General features: G+C 34.9%; 1 protein-coding gene across 3 annotated transcripts in view; it reads left to right on the top strand.

Moving 5' to 3' along the window:
- TMEM39A (transmembrane protein 39A) overlaps nucleotides 1-15,729 on the top strand; it is a 37,518-nt gene extending 21,789 nt beyond the window's left edge. For 2 of the 3 annotated variants that reach the window (XM_074214566.1, XM_074214567.1), the window contains exons 5-9: nucleotides 3,779-3,933; nucleotides 9,676-10,024; nucleotides 10,804-10,991; nucleotides 12,853-12,973; nucleotides 15,445-15,729. In XM_074214566.1, coding sequence (XP_074070667.1) covers nucleotides 3,779-3,933; nucleotides 9,676-10,024; nucleotides 10,804-10,991; nucleotides 12,853-12,973; nucleotides 15,445-15,678 — 1,047 coding nt within the window. In that variant the 3' untranslated portion in view covers nucleotides 15,679-15,729. Of the gene's footprint in view, nucleotides 1-3,778; nucleotides 3,934-9,675; nucleotides 10,025-10,803; nucleotides 10,992-11,827; nucleotides 12,008-12,852; nucleotides 12,974-15,444 lie in introns of those variants that run through there. The other variant, XM_074214570.1, reaches the window with a different exon arrangement.
- The last annotated feature ends 2,723 nt before the right edge of the window (nucleotides 15,730-18,452 follow it).

Raw genomic sequence — 18,452 nt, 5'->3', positions numbered from 1 at the left:
TAACCAGATCAGACAATAAGATATCTGTTTTTTTTTTTATTTTTTCCAAATTAAAGGGAATAGTCCTTGTACTTTGTTCAAACTCCACAGCTCCTTAATCTGGATACAGATGGTACTCTCCTTTGCAGACAGCCCAAAATTGTTCCCAGTTGTTGCACTGATGGAATTGAGCAAGTCCTTCAAGGTTGAACATCACTCCCATGTTGCTGTTAGGATGTACAGTGTTTTTCTGGTTCTGCTCATCTCACTCAGCATGAGTTCATGCAGATCCCTCCAGGTTTCCCTGAAATCCCGTCCCTCCTGGTTTCTAATAGAACAGTAGTGTTCCATGACATACATATACCACAGTTTGCTAAGCCATTCCCCAATTGAAGGACATTTACTGGATTTCCAATTCTTTGCCACCACAAACAGGGCTGCTATAAATATTTTTGTACAAGTAATGTTTTTACCCTTTTTCCTCATCTCTTCAGGGTATAGATCCAGTAGTGGTATTGCTAGGTCAAAGGGCTGATTTAGTTTTATGTCATATGTATAAGAAACTTAAGGAGAAAAGCAAGGAGGGACATAACTAGAAATGTTTTATCTCTGTATTTACCTTTGGAAAGAAAGTAAATAAATGATATTGGTCAACCATTTAATGACTGAACCGTCTTGTACAGGAATGTGGAAGGTCTTGTTAAAAGAATATCCCTAAGGCAGCTAGGTGGCCCAGTGAATAGAGCACTGGCCCTTGAGTCAGGAGGACCTAAGTTCAAATCTGGTCTGAAACACTTAATTATTTCCTAGCTGTTTGACCTTGGGCAAGTCATTGAAAACGATTACCTCACCAAAAAAAAAATAAACATCCAACCAAAAAACCCAAGTTACTAAAAAAAGAGAATATCCCTGTGTCACAGAACTCACATTATGTTTGGGAAAGTGTGAACTCAACAGACATTTCTCTTGGAAACTTTAGAACTCAGCTAATAATGAACATATCCTAAAAGTAATTTAAGCTATCTGAAAGGCAGGCTTTACCTTTTTAAGTAGCTTGGACTACTTCCTACATAAAGAGGAAATGAAGTGACCTAAGAAATCGTTTCACTGAGAGTTTAACAAAAGAAAAGCAAATGGATTTATTCAACAGTTGCTATTATTTGACTGTGACTTTTGCCATAGCATACATATTTCATATTGAAATGAGACAAATGACGTATTGGAAATATATTTGGAAAATTGTTTTAGAGTTAGAAAAGAAAAGCTATGTTTGTAAACATAGATGTGTTGTAATGGAAAATGCAGAATTAATAGTCAAAAGACTTGGATAAAATTCTTTAATTTATTAGGCTTGTTTGAGTAACTGTCTAGGCTATAAGTTTTCTTATCAGCAAAATGAAAATGTTAATATTCAGACCATTCCTGTCTCAGAGTAGAAGAATGTTTTTTTAATAAAATTGTTAAGTAATATACAAACATGATTTATTTTTATTAACAGTAATGATATGTACATGTGTATTGACTTTTATTTCTTCTTTTGGGAAAATATGCATAGCTAGAATCATAGCTGAAATTTTTTTTTCTGTTTTGACTAACACAAAATGAAATGAAAATGGATGTCAGTAGATATATCTGATGGGAATGTTTTCAATGAAGAAAAATTGATTTATTCCCCAAAATCATTTTATTGCATCTTTTATACTTCTAGGATCTTTGCTGCCATTTCAGAATTTTGGTTTTCAATTTCAGCATTTATACAGCTTTTATTTTCTTAGTTACCTTTTCTGCCATTGAGGATATGTTGCCGCAGGTGGCAATGGTATTTCAGTGGTCCAAATGTAAGGCAGATGTTTTCTTATGGTCCAGATTATAATTATGTATTATTCATTACTTATTTATAAAAATGATAAAATTAATTTATAAAGTAAATCATTCTCAAAGAGCAAACTTGTTTTAAAAAGTCAAGTCTAAATTCAATTAGGTCACCTTCTTCTCTGATCGAATTTAACTTCCAACAGTCACAGAATAATGTAATCCTGATTTTATTCCCTAACTTTTTTTTTTTAATACCCCTTTCTTACAAATACTGAATCCTATTTTAGAGTCAAATCCAAGTATGTTTTTTTCAGGATTTTTCCATTTTGACCTTAAAAGTCCTTTTAGTTTCTCTCATCTATCTATCCACTGTGGATACTTTTCAGAAATTCATTCTTATACCCATTGCTATTCACAGCCTGTGGACCATTCTCTTCTGAGCTCCTCTTTATTTTGTTTTGCAGAAATAGCAAAAGAGCATTAGTACAGTAAGCATAGAAAACTTAGATAACTTTACACTAAAAAAGTAAATATTCACCTGTCCTTCCCATTAGCTTATGAAATGGTATGTACTCCAACTTGATATTGATCTACACTAGCATTAGCAACTCCTAGCAGTGTTTTACCGACCTAAAACTTTTACAAATTGCCCTAATCTTAGTTTTCTTCAGAAATGTTTCTTAAAAACTTTTATATTTTACACAGAACAGAACATTTTGAACATATTTTCAGCTGGTTTCATGACCCTTATTTCCCCCTTAATTTCCTAAAAGGTTTATGTTAGTTGAGAGAGTACCAAAACACCATGTACAAATTTTTAATAGATTTTAATGTTAGTTTGCCTGCCTCTTGTTTCCTCTTTGTTTATTATCTATGTAACAGGGAGGATCTCTGTCCTAAGGAAGACCAGTCCTCTTTAAGGAGGTGCTGGAGCTAATAAAACCACCAACTCAAAGGCCATTCAGAGGTGAGTCTCATCCATTGGGCCCTGTTCTGCCACCTCCAAGCCCACCTCCCTCCTGCCAGGACTAAAATTGATTGGGCTGCTACCTCACTAATTAATTGCAGCCATCTTTGGGGTCCTTGGAAATGGGGCTGAGTGGGTCCAATGGCTGAGGCTTCTCCAGGGTTTTGGCTGAAAGTTGGTAAATAAGGCTGCATTGGAGTGGGTATCATCAAGGGAACCTATTCAAAACTACTGAGCTTTATGCATTATTCTAGGCTTGAGTATTTCATTGTGATCTTATTATTGCTATTTAACATTAAACTCTCATAGTTAATGGCAACACAAGAATACTTAAAGGGAAGAATCCTGACCTCAGGCTTTTACACTAAAGAAATATTCAGAAGAAAATTACACACGCTAGCTGTTATTCAGGGGCCAGGGAATGATGGCTTAATATGCAATCCTAAACACTAGGTATTTTTCTCCTTCCTCATCCTTGCACTTAGCTTCTCATGACCTGACTTGAGAGACTGGAAACTCTGGGAACACTCCTTGTGTTTTCTTTTTTCTTTACATGTGCTTCTGAACTTCTTTTCCTTTATGAGAGCAGAAAACAGTCTCAAAGGTTAAAGGTCAACTTTCCCCCATACTTCTGGCTTATTTTTTTTCCTTTTTCTTTTTTTTGAAGAGGAAATTTGGAGCTATATTATTTCAGATTCCAACAAATATGTTTCCTCGTTGCTCAATTTAACCATCAGAATATTGGATTTAAGAAAAAATTTATGTGTCTGACTGTATATTGCCATGTTTTCAAAACTTAAAAATCTAAACATTTGTTTTATCTCCCTTTAATTAGTTTAGAATTCTGTAAAAAAAGAAATCCTCATAATTGAGTGAAGCATTAATATGTTTTCTTTTGTTTAGGACACTGGTAAGCCCAGATAGCTTCACTTCAGTTATATTTGTTTTGAACAAGATAATGACTATTATGTTCTCTTATGTTTTGAAATTTTATATCTGATATTTCTAAATTTCTAGGCCTCTAAAGTGGGTGCAGCATCTGTGATTCACTATGTATTACTAATAACAGCTCGTTTGGTGCTGCTTACCTTGTGTGGATGGGTACTTTGTTGGACTCTGGTCAATCTCTTCCGAAGTCATTCAGTCCTCAACCTCCTTTTCCTTGGCTACCCGTGAGTAATACAGTCTTTACATTTTATTATCAGCTCTTAATGGAATAATGCAGAGAGGAGTAAGGAAGGAGTAAAACTTGAAACACTTAAAGAATGCACAGTTTGGAAGCTAGAAAAGAAATGATATAACATGCAGGTGACAGTAGAGCTGGTTTGATAGTTCTATTTATCAAGGAGGAGCTATTGACATTTATTAGAAGGAAAAGTATGAAAATAGTCTAGTCAAGACATGTTGATTCATTAAAGTACTTTATTAAATTATATAATAGCAGTATAATTTTGGTACTTCATTAGAAAATGATCTTAAGTGTCGAGAATAAAATAAATATAGAAAATTGTACTTTTCAGTAATGAGCTCCTTTGTTTAGTTAAAATCTTAACTCTAATTTAGAGTAGAAGGACTCTTAAAAGTCATGTAATCCAATTCTCCTTGTTAAACATTTCAGGAAATGAGACTTAGAGAGATCAAGTAATTCTGTTAAATACTTTGAATCATTTTGTTAATTTCTTCTTCTAAGAAGGAGGGACAGATTAACTCTTGATAGTAGTATGAATTTTTTAATGGATATCTAGTTCAGAACGAAGATTTGATTAGAAAATATACTATGGGCATAAGGAATGACTTTTCTTTTTGGTAACAATGATAGAATTAAAACTTAGATTTCAATTAGAAATTGGTAAGGGCAGTTAGATGGCACAGTAGATAGAACACCAGGCCCTCAAGTCAAAAAGACTTGTCTTCCTGAGTTCTAATCTGACCTCAGACATTGATTTTTTGACCCTGGGCAAGTCACTTAATCCTGTTTGCCTCAGTTCCTAATTTATAAAATAATTTCTAAAAGGAAATGGCAAACCACTCTAATATATTTGCTAGCCCCAAAAAGAATCATGAAGACTCAGGCATGACTGAAATGACTGAATAAGAAAGCTTAGTGTGATAGATTTTTTTTCCTAAATAAGCACATTTGATATATGTTTTTCACAATTTGGAACTAATATAAATTTCACTTTTTAAAGATACATACTACACATTATATGGCAATATTTATCTTCATATTTCCAACTGGATTTTGCAACTACATCAGAAATGATGATTTGATTATTTTATTTTCCAAAACCTTGTGGAATAAAAGCATGACATTTATCAGATCTTAGTCAATGGGTAAACCATAAATATTTCTAGAATATTTTTGCCATGTTACCATTAAGAAGAATCAATGGTAAAGTATTGAAATCCTATTGTGTAATTAACCAGTGGTAAAAGTATTGAAATCCTATTGTGTAATTATAGCATCAAATATTTTAGATGTTTTTTTAATTCAGATAAAAACATGCATATATTCTGAGTACAAATCTGTAGTATACATTATTCTTTTAAATTTCAGTTCACCAAGCCTAATCCACTATAAAAATAAACTATTTCAGTCAGGTCAGTAAGAGAGACATAAAGTATACAGCTAATTTTCTCTTCCTCTTTATTCATAGACTAGAAAATAAAGAGGAGTTTTCCTGCCTTTTTAATTCCCACCCAAATGATCTTTTAATTTAGGATGGATTAGACTGAAAGAAGAAAGCATTCTTTCTATACCTGCAGAAGATAGTACTGCTAAAAACTGAATTAACCCTTCAATAGTCTTTGAATTCAGGTGCTTAAGTGACTTCCAGTGTGATTTTATTTGAAACGTCATCATTGCACATATTTCTGTGATGCTTTACCCTTGAGCCTAAAATTGATTATAGTTGGTATTACAAAAGGATGATTGCTTGCTGTGTCTATATGCCCAGTCTATAGGCTTTTTTTCTTTGACACTTAAGAATATTGTGACAATATCAACAAGCAAAAAATGGGCTAGACTCAATTCATGGATTGTTGACCCATTTAAAAAATTATACAAGTCTGTCTAGCCTATTTGATAAATTGAAAGTATAATCTTTGTCTTTGAGTTTAAATATATCTTAAAACTTTCTATTGCATAACCTTTATTACAGAAAGCATTTTAAGAAAACTTTCAAGAACCCAATTTCAGTTTTTTAAATAATATGTGGGGTTTTTATGTTTGTTTGGATTTTTAAAAAATTTTATCTACTTTGTACAAGGAAAATCTTCCATAGGAAGATGCTTTTTATGAAATGCCTGGGCAATGAAAGAGAAGAAATTAATAAAGGCCAAAGAGTATTTGCTTTCCTCTGTGCACATAAGATTGCCTGTTATGATGCAGCATTAGACATCGAACTTACTGGAGTAATCATCTTTTTAACAGCCACCTCTTGTCCACAGTAATATGATTAATCTTAGCAAATGGAATACATTTTTGAAAAGTGTAATATAACATAATTATACTAATGATGTTTAAATTTATATTGCCACAACTTCATTTTGCCATGAAAATTTATTTTGAATACTGTTATAAATTGTTTGCTGCCTATGTTCATAATCATCAGCTTAATCTGTATTTATAAGTTACTCAGAATATTTATTAGATTGAATTATAAAGTATTTACTTTATGCTTAGCCCTATGCTAGATGAAAGAAAATACAGAAGTATGAAGACATAGACCTTATCTTTGAGGAGTTAAAAGTCTTATTGGGGAAATGATAACCTTGCAAAAAACTAGATAACAAGTAAATATATAATACATATATATATATATATATATATATAAAATCAAGAGCTAGACATATCAAAAGGTATTGTTAGCATAGTAAGGGAGGAAGTACAGCTGAGCTTTGGGAGAGAGAATGCAACAGATATAGATCACGAATTTCAAACAGTATACAAACTTCTCTGGGGTTGTTTACAGCCAACACATTAAAATAGGAAGAAGTAGGTTGTTCACTGCTGGTTTTGGAAGGCAAACCCTAATTGAACTTTGGGTACAGAATATTTGAATAGTACTTGAAGGAGAGAAAAGGCAAGAAGCAAGTAGAACTTGTCATGGTGTAGTACAGCTCTGGTGATTGGATATTCCTTGATGTCTTTTCCTGTGTGCCTCTGGGTATGTATGCTTTGTTGTGAGTGGTCCCCTTGTTCTTGTGCCAATCACTAAAGTCATTGGCAGGCAAGCTCACACTATTCAGCTTTTAAAGAGTTAAGTCTGGAAAACACCAAAGTGATTTGGCTCTGATGAATGTGTTACAGCTATTAAAGGCTATTTCTTTAATGACACCCTGCAGACAGTTTCCTCTCAGGGCATTGTTATTGTCAGATACTAAACCCTGTCAGGTATTTACACCAACTACTGTGGGAGATTAGAGAAAGGAAAGGTCTGTTATGGGCTAGGGTAAAAAACTGAATCTAAAGAAGTTCAACATTTGGACTGGTGAAAAGAAATGGCTAGAGTATCATGGGGGTAGAATAATGTTGAATGGTATTGGACAATAAGGAAATCATGGCAGAAAATGGTGTAAAGTGGTAGGAGACAAGGTTATCAGCCATATAGGCATATGATAGATACAGGCAGTTGGATATAGTAGGCAATATAGAACAATGTATGTCTATAAGTATTTGATGTATAAAATAAACCAGAAGAGTAGAGTAGACCTGGGAAAGGTGATGAGAACCTAGATTAGTTAGTGGTATTGGAAATGGAGAAGGAAAAATCTGAGAGACTTTTCTTTGAAAAGTCTTCAGAACTTGATAATAGGATTTGGGGAAAAGGAGGGAACAAATGAAAATGACTTAACAGCTTTCAAACTGATGGGTCTGGAACAATGAACAAGTAGAGGTGGGGAGTTGGTTTCTGGGTAGATATGGTATTCTCTTTTAAATATGTTGAGTTCCTGTGATACTCACTCAGGATACCTCTAAACAACTGGAAATGTGGAACTAGAGAAAGATGAAGTATCAAAACTTAGATTTGGAAATCATAATCATAAAATTGAGGAGTTATGCCCTGAGTGTAAAAGAGCTCTCTAAGGAAGTAAATGAAAAAAAAGAAAAAGTAGAGAGCTAGGGACTGAGCTTTGATATATGCCTAGAGTGAATAGAAGAAAAGAAGGAACTGTCAGAAATTATAGAAAAGCAGTTAAGAGTTAGTCAAATATAACATTATAGACAGGAAGAGAATTTTAAGAAGGAAAAGCAGTTCATAACTCAAATTAAAAAAGACAAAGACAGAAAAAGTCATTTACAGTGGGTAGTAGGAGGTATGGGACATTTATTGAAGAAGTTTGGCTAGGAAAGGAAGAAAAGAGAATGCTAGCAAGTGAGGGCATCAGGATCAAGTAAAGGGTTTTTTTTTTGTTGTTGTTGTTGTCGTCTTTGTTTTGTTTTTAAGATAGGGGGATACCTGTGCATGGTTGGCAGAAAGTAAGAAACCAGAGGAAGGGCTGGGATACAGAAGAAGAGTCAGCTTTGGAGAGGAGAACAATAGCTCTTGTTCTGAGATATCAAGAAAGAATTGAGAGGGTAGACATAGAGACATATTTTGAAGCAAAAAGTGGGTAAATATCACAGCATTCCTTTTCTGAAGTTTTGTTTACTTTCATCTCAACTTATTTCTGTTTCTACATTTGTCCTTCCATTCTTCTAATGTCAGAGAAAAAAAAGTCTCTTCTCTGAAGGTTAACAGTCATCTTTGCTATAGTTTCTATTCCTTCCCAAAATCCTAAGGGACTTTCATATTTATTCTCTTCCCCCCCCCCCACCTCCCAGAATCTTCCATCTCTTTCTTCCTTTAAGTTCCTTTTCTTTTGCCTTCAAATAATATTGAGTCACATTTATCTTCTAAAAAAACCTAAAACCAGCACCCCTTCTTGACCCTGTCACCCTTTTTGGAATGAATTGTCTTTTTCTTCTGCTTTCTTTTCCTTTGTTTTATTGCTTATCTTTCTGCTACAGGTAAAACTGATTTTTTTTTTTTGCAAGATCACTACTAATAGTCTTAACCCCCAATCCAGAGACCTTTCTGTTCTTATTTTCCTTGACCTGTTTGTAGTATGTGTTACTGGCCTCCAGTATTTCTAGAAACTCACCTACTTATGTGTCCATGATACTGTAATTCTCCAGTTCTCTTCCTGTTTTAATCATTTCTTCTGTCTACTTTGTTGACTCTTCATTCTCTAAAGTCCAGGTCTCCTGTGTACTCCCCCAAGGTGAATTCATCTGCTCCAATTCATCTCTCCCTCTCCAGACCCTACTCATGACATAAATCCTTAGCATTTTTATTTGTTAGACCTTCTTATCACTATTTCACTCCCCCCTTCCTCTTCCCTTTCCTGTGTATATGTATCCATACTTATATATATGTATGGATATAAATATGTATACATATATATTTCCTTTAATATAGATTTATATGCAGTATAGCTCTATATAAATCTATGTCATGTAGATTCCATATATTTTCAACAAATCATTCCAGTCAGAATTCTCTAATGAAATTAATTTTCTTGAATTGCCCTTGTTTTTATGCTATAGCTATGTTTGTTGATGTGAAATAATAATCATGTTTCATTTTAGTACCTAGGGCATCCTGGTTGTAACATAGTAAGCACATAGAGAAACATTTTATTTTCTCATACTAAGAGAGAACTGGTTAATAGTGTACAACTGAGAATTAATATGCTTTCCTAAAGCTACCTTACCATCAGAGTAGGTTTTAGCCATGATGAAAATCTTGGGTTATGTTCACTCTGTCCAATAGCTTACTTATTCATAAGGGTTTTATTGGCGTGGTTACAAGATCTTGTCTTGAACACATTTGTAACCTACTTATCTTCATTTTCACCTTATTTCACAGGTTTGGTGTTTATGTGCCCCTCTGCTGTTTTCATCAAGATAGTAGAGCACATCTTCTCCCAACGGACTATAACTATGTTGTTCAGCACCAGGTGGTGGAGGAAAATTCCTCCACTATGGGTGGTTTGGCAAAATCCAAAGACTTTATCTCCTTGTTGCGAGAGTCTCTGAAAGAACAATTTAATAATGCCACACCCATTCCCACTCACAGCTGTCCTTTGTCACCAGACCTCATCCGAAATGAGGTAGAATGTTTAAAAGCAGATTTCAACCACAGGATCAAGGAAGTCCTCTTCAATTCCCTCTTCAGTGCCTACTACGTTGCATTTCTGCCACTCTGTTTTGTGAAGGTAGTGGTTGTCTTGTTTTTGTGTATTTTCTAGATTTGTGTGTGCATTTCATAAACACGATATTTCTTGTTTAATTCCCCTTTTCTCTGTCTCCCCTTTGGCAGCCTGGATGGTGGAGTGCGGCTGCATCTGGAGTGCACTAGTACCGCTCCTGGTTGGTCGATAGGTATTTCCATATATGTGATGCACCTGTGGTGCCCCCTCCCTTGTTTATTAATTTCTCTATACCCCTGGAGAGAATGAAATCTATATTGATAAGTAGCATCAGTATGTAATAACTTTAGTCCAGGGTTTTACTGCAACTCAGATGATTGCTCTTGGTCTTACTTTTACATCAGGACTTACTTTGAATTTAATCTTAACCTTTATCTAACCTTCAACTCGCTCCACTGAAAAGGAAAATGGTGCTGGATATACCTTGGGCATTGTAGCTGCCTGCATATTATGGGACTATTTAGTGCCTACTGCTCATCCTGAAGCGGTTCTACAGCCAGAGTGAATTCATTCACAGGAAACACTCAGATGGAGTGCTTCTAAGAAGAAAGCACAATTGAAATGTAATTGTATCTCCCCATTCCTAACCCAAATTACCAAAGAGTCAGGTTCAAGAATTTGGAAGACTCTGTTCTTGAATTTTCTGCACCGACAGAAGGCCAGCCAATGCATGATTTTTTTTCCAAGTGTGCAACATGTCTACAGGGCGTAAATATACGCACCCATCCTTTTCTCCTTTGTTCAGAAATATATGAATCATTTATCTTTGTTCTGATCTTTTTCAGAGTACCCAGTACTATGACATGCGCTGGTCATGTGAGCACCTCATTATGGTGTGGATTAATGCCTTTGTCATGCTCACCACACAGCTGTTACCATCTAAATACTGTGATTTGTTGCATAAATCAGCTGCTCACCTGGGCAAATGGCAGAAACTTGAACATGGGTCCTACAGTAATGCTCCACAACACATGTGAGTAGAATTGAGGGAGATATCACATAGCATCTTTCTGCAAGTTGCTGATTGGGTTTATTTGCTTTGTGTGCCATTCATATTCATGACTCCACACTTTAATTTTTTCATTCTTGTCCACATGAATGCTCATCTTATCATCTTAAACTGAAAACAGGCAAAGATATTAACTCTTCATTCTCCTTCAAACCCCTCACTTCTTCCCTTTCAGTTGCCTGGTTACTCAAGATAATGTTATAACTTGCTTCTTAAGTTAGTTTTCTTCTCCTAAACTCAGATGAATTGTCACACATCTTTATTTCTTTCCAAGAAGTCAAAGATTGATTCTGTATCTTCATTGCCACAGACCAGTATTTGATAAGCCTGAACTTAACTAGTTATCACATCTAGGAAGCTATAACTTTTGTTTCTGTGACCAACTTTTTCTCACTTTGCTGATGACATTGGACATCTGCTTTTCCTGTTGCTTTGTATTTTTCTACTTTCTTTTTCCCAAATTCCTAGTGACTTAACTGACTTTCATCTCAGATATTTAAACCATTTGTTGACTCCAAAGTCCTAAGTGTTCCATTGCTTTTACATCCTGTCATCTCCTGCTCTTCTGCACAACGTTTAGCCTTCTTAGAACTGATCTCCCTTTATTTCCTTTGAATATTCCCATGCCTTCCATTATAAGATATCTTAAGACTGGTCCATTCTGTATTCTTCTCCTTTGAAACATTTACACAGATTCCATCATGTAGAAATCCTTTCCTGATTTAGTGGAACAGAATCAGGTAACCTTTATCCCCATCCAAAGTTCTCCCTTCAATTATCTGCCTTGATGTCTGATACAGATTAGCACAGGCCTCAAGCCCAGGACCTGAAAGAAATTGGGCCAGGCTGAAAAGAAACCCGACTATGGGCAAAGGACAGATTTCAATAAAAATTGAAAATACAACCCACAGCACTAGTACTGTACTTCTGCAGGCTACTGATGGCACATGGCCATGAGGTGTATCATCACTATGATGCTGGTAAGTGTGAGTAGAGCCAATGGAAAATTTTCTGAAATGGGAAAATGTTAGGCTGCCAGTAGACTTTTTATTCCATAAACATATCTAAAAAGATTACCTGCCTCCTGACCTAGGAAACTTAAGAACCTAACTGCTATAAAGTAAAAGGTGAGTTAACTTATATAGTCCAAGCATACTATACAATTTTCAGAATCAACTCTATAAAACCAAGTAGCTAGTGGGAAATACTCATTCTTACTCAAGTAAATTAATATAAAATTAAATGAAGAGAAATTTAATAAAAATAAAAGTCTATCCTGCTACATAGTCTACAGCATGTTTTAGTTGTTTGATATCTGTATACTGATAGTAGAGGAGGACATTATAGTTTGTATCATATGTCTATCCACAGCAAGTTATATTCAAGCCCTGGCTCTGTACTTTCTTTCACTTTTGTTCTTGCTAGAATCAGCTTCTCTTGTAATTAGGTTCCTTTGAGTACTTTCAGACAGCTCTCATTCACTTAGAATTGAGGTGACAGCCCAAACCTCTATATTATAATTCTTTACCCACCAGTACATCAGATATTTGTCTTTTATCATTCTCCAAGGTCAATTAATTCTAATCCAAGAGTTATTAGTATCACTTTGCATCCTATTTCTTATTATGCTAAAATTTAGTATAATAAACACTTTCTATTCCTTTCATCTTGACAAAGTAATTATGTATTTCCTGAACCCAGGTAGGTTCTTGAAAACTTCCCTTTGTGAACCTTTTGTTACTTGCTACAGAAATGTAGCTGTCCCTCCCAGAGAATAGCACATCTGTTGTCTTCTATGTGTTAATGTTAAATTTCTCTTCTCTAGATGGTCAGAAAGTACTATATGGCCTCAGGGTGTGCTGGTACGACATAGTCGCTGTTTGTATAGAGCTGTGGGGCCTTATAATGTAGCAGTGCCTTCAGATGTCTCCCATGCTCGTTTTTATGCAAGTATCTCTTAATTTATTCCAATTAGGGGGTGGGGGAAATGCAGGAGCTGATATTGTATTAATTTGATTCTAATTCTGAACACTTGCTCTATAGAGGTATAAAGGAGTTATTTTCAAATTAAAATTTTAACAGAACTAAGGAATTGTCCAGTTTTTAAGTTGTATTAGAATTTGTTGTATGCATTATAAAAACAAATGAACCATTTCCTAATATTTGGAGATCTTTTTCTTGATCAGATTTTTTTTGGTAGAATAGAAGGAAGAACAATTTTTGTGCAATGGATTTTGTGTACAGCCTTAAGTATTAATAACTTTTAAGTTTAAGTTATTGGTTTACTTACTAATTATAACATATCAATTCAGTGAAACATGTAAAAGGTGGGGAAATAACAATGTCAAATTAGCCCATTTGAAAAATCAAGAACATGTCAATAAAAGTATGGACCAGGTTGTCTTTTCTCTTAGAGTGCAAAAGGGAGCTATAGTTGAGTAAGTCACTCAGCCTTGTTTCTACCCCTCTCTGAACCAAGTTCCCAGTTATATTACAATTTACATACGCAACCCCAGAAATTCTGATTTTTAAGAGATAAATGGATTACATGAGAAAGCATTCTAGGGTGTGAATGAGGAACATTCTTAGTAGATTTGAGCTTGGTGTGGTTGTATTTATTCTGGATAAGCTTTGCACAGAGTATGTATTTAATGAACTCATGTATAGATCCAAAGCAGGAGTAGATGTTGTAAAACGTTCATCAGGGGATTGCTGTTTCTCTAAAGGAAGCATATGTACCCTTGTGTGCTGGGAACAGGATTGCCAGAAACTCTTGTCGGCAAGCATTTCAGGTAGAGATTAAAGAAGCCTGCCTCAGAAACAGGTTTTCATAACTGTTATGATTTTTGGCCCTGAATAAATCATTTTCAGTGACTAAGATGAGACAATATTTCACAATAAAATAAGGCATAGACAATGGTGTGATTTGTTTTAGCATACATAGAGAAGTGTTTCCTGACTTAGGGTTTGGCAAAGGTCATGGTGCTTCTCAACTGCCCTCTTGAAAATTGGAATAAGCATATGTTTTACTAAGATGTTCAAGTAGCAGACTACTGAATATGTGATTTTGGACAGTTTTGTTCAGGAGAATCTTGCTGACTCAGGGGAGTTAACTGGGAAATTACTACATCATTTATTTGCTGAGTTGGCTTATTAAATTGTAGTGGCTTTAAGTGCTAAGGATCTATTATTTTTTAAGACAGCCTGCTAATGGAAAATTTTTTTTCTTACTTTATATTTCCTTGGTTTGGTGTACAATCCCTAACAGTTTAAGGTGTCTTTTGCCACTGCCACCTGAACTTCCTCTGTAAGCCTCTATTAACAGGCAATGTGGGATACAAGTTCAGTTGAATTACATTTTATTATCTTTCTGGCAATTGAGTGCCTTCAAAGTCTGCCTTTGAGGAATTGGGTTAATACTGGTCAAGTTCACAAGTCTACTTCACAGCAAGTTAGATCTTCTACATCTAGTTTCCATTTGAGAGAAGTCCCCTAGGCTCCCTCCTTCCCATGTCTGCTACACTGTAAGATAACTTATTAAGGCACATGGCTTCTTTTCTTATTACCAACACTCAGTCACAAAACCCATGGATTTTACTTTGTGATGAGAATACTGTTGTTCTATCATTTAGGTACTCCTGACTCCAAGGCCGGTGTTCTATCCACTGCGCCACCTAGCTGCCCCCCGTTTTATCATTTAGACTAAATATTTGAAACCAGAAGGTTTGTGGGGAGAACTTGAAATCCTGTTTTATTTTCATTTCTTTCATTCTAGTTCTGTTTATCCAACTACTCCATAACTAGAAAACATACCAGAAATATATGGTGCAAGAGGGTTCAAGTCATGAGTAACTTCAGGAAATAAAGTGAAAAATTAAATGAAGTTTATATTAAATGTAGCAGTGTTATTTTTCCTTGGAAAGAAATTGCCTGGAAAAAAATGTTGTGCTGTATAGTATTTTTACAAAGTTCAGTAAAAATATACATATGGTGCTCATTGGGACTTAATATACTGAACTGTATCTCCCTAATATTATCATGGGGTACTGTCTTAGGCAGTGATTTCCTTTCTTTTTTTCCTGAAGGTATTGAAATAAGATTTAGCAAGGAAATTCATTCTAAAAAATATCAAAGGTCATTGATTTTCATATAAGATGAGATTTAAAATGAAAATGCTTTAGAACCAGTTTTGTCCTCAGTCACAATTTTTTTAGCATGTTCTATGATATTCCTAGAAGCAGGAAATTAAAAGTGCTTTAGTTGTCCTAAACAATAACCAGACCTTGTGGTTCTTGCACATTTTGATAAAGGATTAAATTAGCATAATATCATTAGAGAAGCATTATTTCACTGAAGAGATTTTAACCATTCTTATATAGCTTTTTTCCCCAACTTTTTTCTTCTTTTTTTTAAACAGTTTCTCTTTCATCGTCCATTAAGGCTGTTAAATCTGCTCATCCTCATTGAGGGAAGTGTTGTCTGCTACCAACTTTATTCCCTGCTTCGGTCAGAGAAATGGAATCACACGCTTTCTATGGCCCTCATCCTCTTCTGCAACTACTATGTCTTATTTAAACTCCTCCGGGACCGAATAGTATTAGGCAGAGCATATTCCTACCCGCTCAACAGTTATGAACTCAAGGCAAATTAAGCTGCTTGTCCAACAGTGAGGGAAAACCCAGATAAAAATATTTTCATACAGTTCTATTTTTTTTCTTGCAATGTTTATAAATATTTAAGATATTTTATATTTTGTATACTATGTGTTTTGAAAGGTGGGAAGGGTAAGGGCTATTAAATGTCTCCATAAACAAAATGATGTGCTTTTTCCTGTGTTAATTGTTTCAGATATATGTATATGCAGGTCGCGAATATAGTGAAACTGATTGTGAAATGAAGTTTATTGTTTTAAAGTCACATTTTGTGTTTTAAGTTGAGCAATGGCTTTGCTATATTTTTCTACTTTCTCTATTTTTCTCCTTATATAGGGACCCCCTTTACCCAAGATAGGTAGAGCTTTCCTTTTGTGGCTCCTTTTCTTTCTTTATTGGTCAGCACTGAGATATGAAGAGAATAGAATAAAAACCATTGATTACTGAATCAAGACAGCAATGAGAAAAATTCTTGGATACATTTCAGGTGCCCTATTGTATTTATTTGAAATATGCTCTTGAATAAGCTGACTTACCTGTTAATCTTTTTTTTTTAATTTTTATTTTAAGGCAATAGGGTTAAAGTGACTTTGCCCAAGGTCACACAGCTAGGCAATTATTAAGTATCTGAGGTCAGATTTGAACTCAGATCCTCCTGACTCCAGGGACGGTGCTCTACTGTGCCACCTAGCTGCCCCTCCCCCGTTAACCTTTTTAACCTCTTGTCATTGCCATCCTTTTTCATCCCATGTTCCTGTTTAGTCAATTGAAAAATCCATCATAATCCTAAATTGATAGTAGGGGCTGATATGAATAATATTCAGTTTCTGTGAAAGGCCTATCCCTCAGGAGCAGCATGGTATGGTATAAAGAATGCTGGTCAGAGAATTAGAAATTTGGTTCAGTTTCTAGCTATGCCCTAACTTGGTGGCCATGTGTAAGTCATATTACCTCAGTTTCCTCATTTGTAAAATGGGGTGAGGCCTTAGTGTTTACTAAGGGCACTTTTCTATTTTCTGTCTTTTTAGCTCTAGTAGTCTACAATTCCATGTTCAATATGAAGCCTAAATTTAGGTGTACTATCCAACCTACCATGTGTATAATTAGTTCCACGGTTGCATTCACTATGATGTGTATATACTTTCCATTTGGTGCTATATGAGATGTGGGGATAGTTTCTTTTTTTTTTTTGTCTCATTTCATACATTAAGAAACAAGAGAAAAGCAAGTGTGAGATGTATTTTTCAAATAGTGAAACACTGTGAAGTAAGTAATCAGCATGTAGTAGAGCTGATCAGAAAAATCATTAGCTTCTCAGAAAAAAATGAATAATGGACCTGGATTGATGGAGAAAGAACTGGAACCTGATTAAAGAAGGAGAAATAGTATTGAGTTTCTTTACCTATTCATTCATGATCACTTTCTTATCAATATTCTTTGACATTTTTTTCCCCTCAGTGAACTAAATTTTATTTTCTAATACATATTTACATATGTATTTGGGTAAGTTCTACTGACTTGTCAATGTCAGTGACTCAATCAGCTTTTTGTTCATCTAAGAATGATTTCTAAGTTGTCATTTAATTAGCAGAGTCTACTTCATAGCTAACATGTATGCTGCTTTTTTTTTTTTTTTTTTTTTTTTTTTTTTTTTTTTTTTTTTTTGCAGATGAGAACAGCCAGGCTAGTTAGAGGATAATAGATTTAGGAGTACTTACAGACAAATGATGGGGGGGGCGGTGAGGAAGTGGGGGGGAGACAGATGTGTATGTGTGTGTGTGTGTGTGTGTGTGATATAGGAATCACCAAGGTGGAATGATAAATCCATTCCCAACCAGGTAACCCACAGTGGGACAAAAGCTAATATTTCATAATGATGGAGTTTGCATCTCTTTCCAAAAATAATTATTAAAGCAGTGTGCCTTATAGATGTTTGTAATTTTAAAACTTTTTTGTTTGAATTTGACAACTATTTTTACACCAGGTATCTTTGCCCTAATATACTGCATTTTGGTCAAGATAGAACTTGAGCATCTAATGGGCTGGGATACAGTTTGACTATGGGAGAAAAAATTGATGAATGAAGATGAGATAAGTTAGTGTCTAGCCAAGACTGTGAATCAGTTAAAAGATAGTAGAGGACAAAGGACTTATCTGTAGCTACTTTGTATGTCAACAAATCTCCCACAAGCATCTACTAACTACCGTTGCTGGGTGCTTTGGAAGATTCAGAGACATAGTTGGAAAGATAGTGTGAGACTTTACCCTTTAGTTAGAATATTTAAAAGATTCATAACTTTGATACCTCTATATCTTAATAGATGGTCTTTCTAAATTACTGGCAGTAGAAAATATCTATCAACTTGCAATTTTTGCAAACTATCAGATCTGATGATAGGTTACCATCAGCTAGCTGGCTTTGCTCTGCAAATTGAAGAATCTGCTTATGGAAGCTTGTGTTATATATGTGACTTTCAAAAAATAAGGGTCACTTCCTTATGAAAAATGAAGCATAGGAATAGGACCTTTTTGGATAGTTACATAACAGCTCAAAGATTCAAATGTCCCCTTTAAAGTAGCCAACTTGATTGGTTATACCAAGTTGGGATTAGAAGGAATCTAGAAATGTTTTGGGCAATGGAAATACCTTTGGAATTAGGAGACTATTCAGCATGAATTATATAAATTGAGCTAGAGTAGACATACCTTGTAAAAGGAAGGTAGAAAAAACCAAATTGGAGTTTGGAGAAGCTCCAAGGAGATGGGAATGTCA

Source organism: Macrotis lagotis, chromosome 1 (assembly GCF_037893015.1).
Source record: "Macrotis lagotis isolate mMagLag1 chromosome 1, bilby.v1.9.chrom.fasta, whole genome shotgun sequence".
NCBI classification, from domain to species: domain Eukaryota; kingdom Metazoa; phylum Chordata; class Mammalia; order Peramelemorphia; family Peramelidae; genus Macrotis; species Macrotis lagotis.
Note: the sequence above shows the minus strand (reverse complement) of the source record. Positions and strands in the feature narration are given on the sequence as shown.